Below are 10,562 nucleotides of genomic sequence, written 5' to 3'. Positions count from 1 at the left end.
ACCAGTCCCTGAAGAAGGACATCATGAAGATAAAGTGGAGGGTCAGTGAAAAAGAGGAAGGCAGGACTGAGCAATGTTTTATTCTGTTGAGTTACAATGGACTTAATGGCACCCAACAACAACTAAACCTCTTTATACAAACGATATAAGGTACAAACTCTTCAGCTTCTAGAATATTGTTTCAAAATGAATTTTCAGAATTCTTTTTAAATTAGAACCAAATTATGTAACACTTCATGTTGCATTTGGAATGCTTTTGAGAGACATCAGCACATATAGTTCAAGAAGGAATGTAAATGTATGTATTATTTCCTGTCTCCCCCAATGAAAAAGGCAAATTCCGTGAAAACAATGACTATATATGTGTTTGTATGTGTATGCAATTTATAATTGTTCTGGTGTACCATAAGGAGTGTTGGTGGTGCAGTGATTAAAGCACATGACTTCTAACCAAAAAGGAGAGAGGTTGGAGCCCACCAGTCACTCTGCAGAAGAAAGATGTGGCAATTTGCTTTGGTGTACAAGCCTCCCTGTGGTGCCCACAAATCTTCTGTAAAGATTACAACCTTAGAAACCCTATGAGGTAGTTCTACTTTCCTCTATAGGGTCATATGAAGTAGAATTGTAGAATTTACTTGAAGGCAGTAAGTTGTTGTTTTTTTTTTTTCCTTGATTAGATGTACCACACAACTCTCCCCACCCCCTCCCTTTCTGCCATTACTATTGATAAGAAAGAAAAAGTGGGTGGCTGTAATCAGAGGGTGCTAAGGGTCATCAAAGCATGACAATATTTCTAAAGACTGTATGCCCACATCACCTCATATCCACAGAATCTAGGATAATGCACCCCACACAGTCAAAGTTTAGTAAACACATGTGTTTTGATCTGAGTTGAACTAATAATCAGTAAGGCAAAAATTATAATCGTGGCATGTTCAATAATACATTCTGTGTTTTTTTCAAAACAGTATACAATCAACATTTCAGCTCAATTATTTCTGTTCGTTTATGATGAGTCTAGTATATAGCTGCATACAAGGAGGCAAAAATCACATCTCTCTAGAAATAGTTTATAATGAGAAATGAGTCAAGGACTGTCTATGTTTTCTTCATTTGAGCACTATATTTTTCCTCCCTTAGTTCTTGCTCATTTTCATCCTCTTCAGTAGGAATTCAAAAGCCAGAGCTTATGGTTGAAATACTATTCATATAAGTTCCTCCGGAGACTTAATCATCAACACAGTGATTTGGAACCTCTCTGGTCCTCTTCAAAATTAAATATTTCTGTCTACAATAAATATGGAAAGTACAAAGTGTTGCTATCCTCCTTCCACGTCAAAATCACCTCCCATAGGAACTAGAAAATGTATGTCAATATGAATTTCCATCTACAACATCTCCTTGCCCCCGCTACTGTGGGTCTTGTACACAAAGGGTGAGAAAGGGGTATGGGGAAACTGGAAGACGAAGGCCACCCGTAGTCTGTTAGGGAGTGGGGACTCCCCGCAGGGTAAACTTGGGGCTCAGAATATTTGAATGCCCGGGAAAACGCTGTCCTGCCCATCCGAGCCAGGGAGAGGGCAGAGGAGTGCGTGCGTGAGCTGAGTGAGTGCTTACGTCGCAGCGAGATCAGTGCTGGGATAATTAGAGAGGAGTTGAGCTGAGCCTAGCCCTCTTTTTAGCAGCAGCAGCAGCGGCAGCAACAGCAGCAGCCCGCCGGGCCGCGCCTGACTCCCTTCGCTCGGGCGCACACCAGCGAGGCCCGTGCCCCCAGCAGCCGCCCCGCCGCGCCCACGTCCCCAGCAGGTCCGGGTGCACAAAGGCAGCGGCCTCACCGCGTGGCCTCCTCCATTCGCACGTTTAGGTCCTGCTCGCTCCCCTCACCTCTTCCTAAGGCTAGAATGACTGGGCCAGGCGAGGACTTGGGGCGGCGGAGGCTCTAGCTCTGCTCCTTTAGCCCTCCAGCTGGGAGAGACTGCGGGAGGACGATGCGGCCACGGCTGCTCATGAGTGCTCCCTCCTCCCGGGTCCCCGCTGCCGCCCTTCTTCTCTGCTTGCTCCATCTCATCGAGAGGAGTTGATGCTGCTGTCGCCGCCGCCGTCGCCGCGGTTGATGGATGCCAGGGAGTGCCGCATTGCTTAGCGTCCCCACCTCCAGGTTTGCTGGTAGGAGTCGGTTGCTTGTTCTTCTCTCCTGCTTTGGGGTATTATAGAAAAGAGAGAGACATTTTCATTTTTATTCTCCACTCTTCCCCCTCCCCCCACCCTGTTTTTTGAATTGTGCCTTCTCGGAAGAGGTTTTTTTTCCTTCCGCGGCAAGTCCGCTGAAATAAAGGGTTGTTAAAAGGGACAAGTTGAGGCTAGGGGTGAGATTGGGGAGGGGAAAGCCCACGCTGGTACCAACGCCACCAAAACCCTGCTGGTTTCTAATGAGATCTCGGCGTATCTTGGAGGGGAGGAGGGAAGGTGCGGTATCTGCGGAGACTCCACCTAATTGGATCATAAAAATTTAAAATACAATCACACAAATGTCTTTTAAAAATAACATCTTCGAGTAAGTATAGGGAGACGTATACGCTTTCCCCCACCTCTTTCTCTTTCTCTCTTTTTCTTTCTGGCAAAGACGCACCTCTCCGCCCTGGAGCTCAGCGCTGAAGAACCACCTTATTATTAATCAGAATTCCCATCGTTATCCCTGGCAGGCGCATCCTTCTGTAAAGACCGCAGAAGCATCACAGTGCTGGGGCTGAGATGTGCGTGGGGGTTGTTTTTGTTACATCTTGGAAGAAAAGAGGACAGTGCCAAGATCAGCACCACCCGTGCTGGGTAAGACTAGGGGTGTTTTGTTAGGTGAGAGTAAGGACTGGAAGAGCAGTGGTGAGTCGGCCTCTAGTCCCTATCCCTGAAGGGAAAGACAAGAGGGAACTGAAGTGGAGTGATGTTTTTTTAGGGATCCGGGAGAACTTTTTAATCCCTCATAGAAAATCTGTGGAAAAACAGGAGCAACAGGGTTCTGGAATTGAACACTAGGATATATCGTTTCCAGTGAAGGAGAAGAAACAGGCAGTGGTGAGGTCTGGAGGTCAGAGTGTGGTGGACAGAACAAGTTTGTTGTGGGACAGTCAGCAGAGAAAGGGAAGGCTCTGGAACAAGCAGAACAATGACTCATTTACAAGCTGGTCTCTCTCCTGAGACCCTGGAGAAAGCTCGCCTAGAACTCAATGAAAACCCAGACACACTCCACCAGGATATCCAGGAGGTGAGGGACATGGTCATCACCAGGCCGGACATTGGCTTTCTACGCACTGATGATGCCTTCATCTTACGCTTTTTGCGAGCCAGGAAGTTTCATCACTTTGAGGCCTTCCGCCTCCTGGCCCAGTACTTTGAGTACCGGCAACAGAACCTGGACATGTTCAAAAGCTTCAAGGCCACTGATCCTGGCATCAAACAAGCACTGAAGGATGGCTTCCCTGGGGGCCTGGCCAATCTGGACCACTATGGCAGGAAGATCCTAGTCCTTTTTGCTGCCAACTGGGATCAGAGCAGGTAAATCCTTAATCCAAACTTGTACCAGGAAACCTTTTTCTCCCCCATTTTCTAGAATTTACCCTGACTTTATAATAGCTTTAATGCTTCTGTTTGTGTAACTAGGAAAGAAGAGAAAATGGAATTAAGAAATGGGTTTTGGGTAAGCTCCCTGCTTATTTTTACCTTTAAAACTGACTTCACCAGCACCAGTTCCTAGTGGAGCTGAAGTGCGTCCTAAACCCTGTTACTGAGCTGCAATCTAAACCACTCAGCTTCTAATTCATTCACCTCCTAAACAACCTTCCGGTGGATAAATGAGGATGAGAATGGAAACGATTTTTCCTCCTTCCTCCTAAAGAAATTGATAAGCTAAACTCATGAACATCGTCAGTCATCATCATCATATCGTCATCATCATCATCATCATTATAGTCATCATCTTTCTCTTTAGTACTGAAATTTTAGTACTAAAGATCAAGTAGTTTTATCACTTTGGAACTTTTCTAAGTAGTGATGTGTAGATAAAGGAATAATATGATGCATGTCACATCAATGAAAAGGAACAGTGTACCCTCTGTCACTGAGCATGCTTACCGACACTGAGAAGAAATGCTCACTAGTGTGCTGCTTGTTCTACACCTGTCACTAATCTAAAGAATATGTTTCCTGTCTGAGATGATTTTTCATCTTTTGGAAGAAAGTAGAAAACCTTCAGATATGTCAGCTTGGTAGACTTTCTGAGCTCACTGGTTATTGAATGGGGCGAGAAAGAATATTTTTATTCCATTGACATTGTTGAATGATGCAGAGGAAAAATAGGAGCAACAGGATTCTGGATTGGACACTAGGAGAGGAAACAGGCAGTGGTGAGGTCTGGAGGCCAATCAGAATTATTTTCTCAGAAAAAAAAAAGGTGTAACAACTTCGAAAAGGCTTTTGTATAAGGTGGTTTCAGTAAAGTTCAAAGTTAATTGTGCCTTATGGGACATACTACCAGGGCTGTGAACCATAAGAAGGTAGGTGGCTATTAAAGCATTGACATATTTCTATGTCAATGAACAGTGACGTTTGATGCATCTGGTTAGTTTAAAGTATCTCTGAAGCCATTGCAAAAGACATTCACATGTAATGGGAAATCTTATAATATAGGCTTCTCAGAGTATTGGGATCTTAGAATGTAAATTAATATTTTTACCTGTACTTTTTTCCTTAAATTGGTTAAATTTTCCCTGTAATTCTAGGGTGATAACTATTCTGATTAATTAGAAAAATATAAAGCCAAACTGGTACCATAGGATAAGCACTTGACCATAATGTTGGTTTGAATCACATGGTTGGTGGTTCAAACTCCCCAGCCGCTCCTTAGAAATGGGGTCGCTATGAGTTGGAATTAACTTCATGGCACTTAACAACAACAAAGACAAATACTAACTGAAGAATCATAAAACTAAGATTATTACAAAGAGGGTAAGCCATTGAAGGTAATGAAGTTTTGATACAGACATTGATTTGTTATACAACTCTTACTGTACCATTTAATAGGGAGAAAAATGTAAGGGGCTACATACAAATTTCCATTTTTTGTCCACTATTAAGTTTTTTGTTTTTTTTTTAATTTGAGAAATGTATTGTAAGTTCATGCAAACGAATAATTGTATGTATCAGAACTAATTATTCCATGAAGTTCATACTATTGTATATGTCATTTAGAAAGGTATTTTCTTTATTGAGCAACAGAGAAATGGAAGCTCTGAAAACGTTAATATTTCTTGAATTCTGTTAGTGATCTTATTAGGATAGCAGATTGCATTAGAGACAGACCTATTTCATATATTTCTACAAACGAATTAATATCCATACTAATTTATAAACATAACTAACATGCAAGCCATTTAATAATTCTCTTATGTATAACATAATGATTATTCTGGATTTATTAAATCATTGAGTTTTTTAGTTATTTATCTTATGTTGTTGTTGTTAAGTGCCGTTGAGTCGGTTCCGACCCATAGCGACCCTGTACAGGGTTTCCGAGGGTGTAAATCTTTAAGGGAGTAGAAAGCCTCATCTTTCTCCCGTGGAGCGGCTGGTAGTTTCGAACCGCTGACCTTAAGGTTCGCAGCCCGTTTCGTAACCACTACGCTACCAGAGCTCCTTATACTTTCATATAAAGTACAGATTATTAATAATAAAAATATATCTCCCTGGAAATCAACAACAGATGATTGATCAATATTCAGTATTATTTTTATCAAACCTGAATAAAATCTGAAATATTAGTTTTTTGGTTTTTTTTCTGTGCATATGTTAAGTTAAAAAATGAGAAGCTAGAAATATAGGTATCTAGGTATGAGTCCTGGTATGGTGCTGTAGGATAAACATTGGACTGAAAATCAGTTTGAACCACAAAGTTAGCGGTTCAAACTCACAGTCACGCCTTGGAAACCCTATAAGAGTCCCTGTGAGTTGGAATCAACTCATTGGCAGTTCACAACAATAACAAAGCTGTAGCATAATAATCATGAATTCAGTTTCTCTGGATGGAAGTGAACAGGCATAATGACAGTTTAGTACATCATGATAAAAGGAATAAAAATTCATTAGAACTTGTCTAAAATTCCTCCTCCTATGTTCTTTTAAGAAGAGTTCCCCTCTTCTCCCTTAAACTCTAAATCTATGTAGATACAATGACTAGGACTAGTTGATAAATAGGAAAACCTTTGGCACCTTCTACAGACCTTAGTCACTAGGATATGTGCATAAAAACTGAAACTTGGAGTTCAGTTGTCTTTTTGGTAGTGCCAGGGTACCACCAGCCCTTCTCCTATTTTGGTTGGAATCTCCTTCCAGCCTTAAGGTTGACCCAACTTGACTCCTACAGAAGTTTCTGCTGTCTTTCCCAGATACTGAACTTACTACTGTTTTCTCCAGTGACTCTGCTATGAGCCACATTTCCCCCCATTCTGTCATTCTGGTGCCCTCACCTTCCTTGATCTGACCGTTCCAGTAAGAAACCAGCAGATATCTTCTGAAAAATGCTTGGCTGAACATAATTTTGACCACATTCCTTCATTTGTTAGTGAATCATTTTATTTTCAACAATGTATTTAAAAAGTAACATTGTTTTAAAGAAGCAGTAGGGTCGTTATGGGTCGGAATCGACTCAACGGCACTTAGCAACAACAACAAGGTGGGACATATAGATGATTCCATAGGGACATTCCAGAAATGAGATAGAAGAAAATGTCCCCCTTTATTTGAAAGCAGGTAATTTCTCAAGAACAAAGAGGCAAGACAAGATTTGGATGAATTTTGAAAAATATGTGAAGACTCCTGACCGTATTGATTTATATAACAAAACATTAAGCCTATGTGATTGTATTTCCAACAGCACCTAAACTAGAATAGATAGCTGCTCAATGAATATTTATTGAATTGAATTGAGAGTTATATATTGAAAAACAACCAACACCCCCACCCTCAGAAAACTTAAGTAGGAAGTTATCTGATATATACTTTCTCCATATTAAATTTATAGAATAGTTTTCTATACTTCTCAGGAAGCTGAAAACAGTAAAAGTGTGTGAGATGGTGACTATAAATAAAATAGTGTCTCTCTCAATCACAGGATAGTACAGGTCCATGTTGGGTTATTGTAAAGATTTGGCCCACTTGCAGAACCATTAGGAATGATATGGCTTTACTTTTAGGAAGACTAAAGTAAAATCATAATATTTACAGTGCACCCATCTTCTAGCAGGTTAAATATAAATAAATGGAACAATTGAAATGTTGAAGGGCATTCACATCAAAATTACTTCTGTGTTGTCTGTGGATCTTTTAATAAACAGTAAAAACAGGCTCATGTGATTTATCTAATACTTCATCTTCTTAATCTTTGAGATCGTCTAACATAATTTCTAAAAGTAACAGTAAGCACCAGAAAACAAAGAACAATTTGGTTGTCACACTAGGCTGCAGTAGCCCCTCCAGGCATTAATTACATACTGTATTTCCTTCCTTAGTAAGATAGTGCACTGCCGTGGACATAGTAAACATTTTCCCATGATCCACTTTGATCTTATCATCAGAGTGTGGGGACAATATATCTTGATGTTAAAAGAGATATAAAGAACACTATCTCCAGAGAAGGACTTTGGTTTGGGATGAAAGTATATCAATTTCCAGGCCATAGAATATGAGAACAAGTATCTGTAAAAGTTGAAAGCCACTGGCATCATAATTATTGGGATAATTAATGAGTGAAATTGTATCATCTGGAAGGTGATAATGTTAACTTGTCTGCGTGTTGCCCTGTAAGTTGTCGGTTAACTTGCACGTTATTCACTGTCCAACTTTTGCATGCATATGAAGTTATTGAAAATACCATGACTTGGGTCAGGTGTACCTTAGTCCTTAAGCTGACATCTTTGCTTTTCAACACTTTGGTGAAGTCTTGTACAGCAGATTTGACTAATGCAGTACGTTGTTTGATTTCTTGACAGCTGCTTCCATGAGTGTTGATGATTGATCTGAGCAAAATAAAGTCTTTGACAATAGTCGTTAGAAAACAGTTTTATACACCCAGAACGAAAATGATTCTTAATATAATAGCAAGTTAGGAAGCACTGATGGTTTTGCACTGTCTTTGGCTTGTCATAATGGACATTGATTATCACTTATGGTATTGAAATTTTGAAAGGGCTAGAAAATGGACTGAAAGTTTCCCCAAAATTTTTATTGTTACTTTCTTTTTTGTATCATGACTTTTTCATAAAAAATGGTATATTATATAAATGATCAGTGATTTGTCGTTTCACTTATAATTATGACTATGTTCCCATATGCTAAAATACCATCAAAATGAATTCAAAATGAAAGAAGGTATAACAAAGAAGCATACATTTTTAGAAATTACTATAAACTACACTGATTGCTTTAATTTTAATTACAATGCTTTACTCTCTTCTGGACACATACTAAGAAAAGAAAAGAAAATATGACTAGGAATAGATTAAAACAAACAAGGACAATTAAATAGATAATTAAAGAAATATTCAGTAGTCTAAAAAACAATAGAAAAGAGGGGACTGATCTTCATGGTCTAATGTTTTAAGACTTCTGGTCTCAATGAATGGATTCAGATATTCCTCAACTTTTTACTTCATGGTGCCATCTATAGTGACAAGATCAGGAATCTTTACGTTGAAGATTCCAAAATTTATCACTGTGCTGTGCTGTGGTGGAGATCTGAGATTAGGGCAAAATCAGAGCTTTCTTTTTGGAGATGGTATCTTGGAACAAACAATCTAGAGATCGAAGTTTGTCCCAAACCATATTCATGGAAAATAGGTGAGGAAAGAAAATGCTTTGATAAATGTTAGTGCAATATTGTCACAATCGCTGAAAAAAAATAGGATAGTCTCTAAAAATTGGGTCAATGATGAGTAATTAGTAAAATAATCCTGAAATAACAGCAAAAGGCAAGAATGCCAACTTTCAGTAGGACATTGATTAGATCAGGCCAGAGCAAGGGCATTGTCTTACTTCAGGTATGTGACTGTAAAGTAAACAAGGTTGAAAAGAAGTAAATAATTTGAGGTTACCAGCAATTGAATTTTTAATGCGCTGTTCCACCAGGGGTCTTTATAGTGTTCTGAAATGATGTCTCAAAAGAGGTATTTCAAGATAGTTTAAAATATGAACTGATAGTTCATCATTCATAAGTTACCCTGAAGGGAAAAATGAGCTCTTTTACTCAATAAAGGCAGGCACAAATATTTGACCATCAAAGTTAGTGGTGCTAATATTGAAGGTAAGTATATCCCCTTGTGTTGGGTCCTTCTGACACCAAATAACAAACTGAATGGATAATACTTCTTTCAAATTGTTGTTAGATATTTAAATATACTTCAGTCAAGCATTTATCATGCCCTGTGGGATAATGTGCTAGACCACAAGGTTGGTTTGAACTGCAAGATTGGTGGTTCAGATTCACCAGCCACTCCTTGGAAACCCTATAGAGTCTCTATGAGTCAGAACTGACTTGAAGGCACTTAACAACAACAAAGGGGCGATTAACCACTAGATTGTTAACTGAAAGGTTGATCTTTCAAATTTACAAGCCTACTTGGGTTTGTACAGTTACTTAACAAAACAAGGGGGCAAATAAGGACATACAACATTTACTTTGATCATCAAGGTATTTATAGTCTCTCTAAGAAGAAGAAAAGACAAAAATGGAGCTATCAGAGAGGTCCAAAGTGCTTAATGAGGACTCTGTTTCCAGTCCTGGAGGTTTAGTTGAAAGGGTCATTTATGGGTCACAGGGAAAAATATCACCTATTTGGTTACCTAAATTCAGTCTTTTATTATTTCACTTTAATTGCTTATTCACTCATTCACTTATTTAAGGCACTTTTATAGCATTTTTATGTGCCAGGCATAGTTCTAAGCCTTTTACACATAATAGCTTATGTCATCTTTATGTTGTTGTTAAGTGCCATTGAATCAGTTCTGACTCATAGCAACTCTGCATAGGGTTTCCAAGGAGTAGCTGGTGGGTTTGAACCACCAGCCTTGTGGTTAGCAGTTCAGTGCTGATCTTACAGTCCCACATCAGGATGCTATAATCTTTACAATAATCATGTAAAAGTTAGGTACTATTAATGTATAGCTGCATTTTGCACACGAGGAAACTCAAGCACAGAGCAGTTAAGTATTTTGCTCATGGTCATACAACTAGTAAATGAATTAGTCAAATTTTGTGTGTGTGTGCTTGTGTCCAGTTACCAACCTAAATCTAGGAAAAACAATTATATATAATTATATTAAAAAAGCAAACTGCGATAATTAGAAATAAGCCAACTCTGTGTTTGAAAAGTCTGATCAAACATCAGATAATTGATAATTATGAGCAGAAGGTTAAGGTAGAAAAATCAATAATTTTAAGGCAATAACTTTGCCAACCAGGTGCTTGCTTAATCTATATTTGGTCCTGAATAGAATAAAGTTGTATCTTTAATGTGTTT

General features: G+C 39.0%; 1 protein-coding gene across 1 annotated transcript in view; it reads left to right on the top strand.

The window, feature by feature from the left end:
- Positions 1 to 3,160: 3,160 nt before the first annotated feature.
- Positions 3,161 to 10,562, top strand: part of CLVS2 (clavesin 2) — an 88,512-nt gene continuing 81,110 nt past the window's right edge. Inside the window, exon 1 of the mRNA XM_006834696.1 lies at positions 3,161 to 3,549. Coding sequence (XP_006834759.1) covers positions 3,161 to 3,549 — 389 coding nt within the window. The remainder of the gene's footprint in view (positions 3,550 to 10,562) is intronic.

Source organism: Chrysochloris asiatica, unplaced genomic scaffold (genome assembly GCF_000296735.1).
Source record: "Chrysochloris asiatica unplaced genomic scaffold, ChrAsi1.0 scaffold00013, whole genome shotgun sequence".
Taxonomy (NCBI): domain Eukaryota; kingdom Metazoa; phylum Chordata; class Mammalia; order Afrosoricida; family Chrysochloridae; genus Chrysochloris; species Chrysochloris asiatica.
This window is presented reverse-complemented; position numbering and strand designations above follow the sequence as displayed.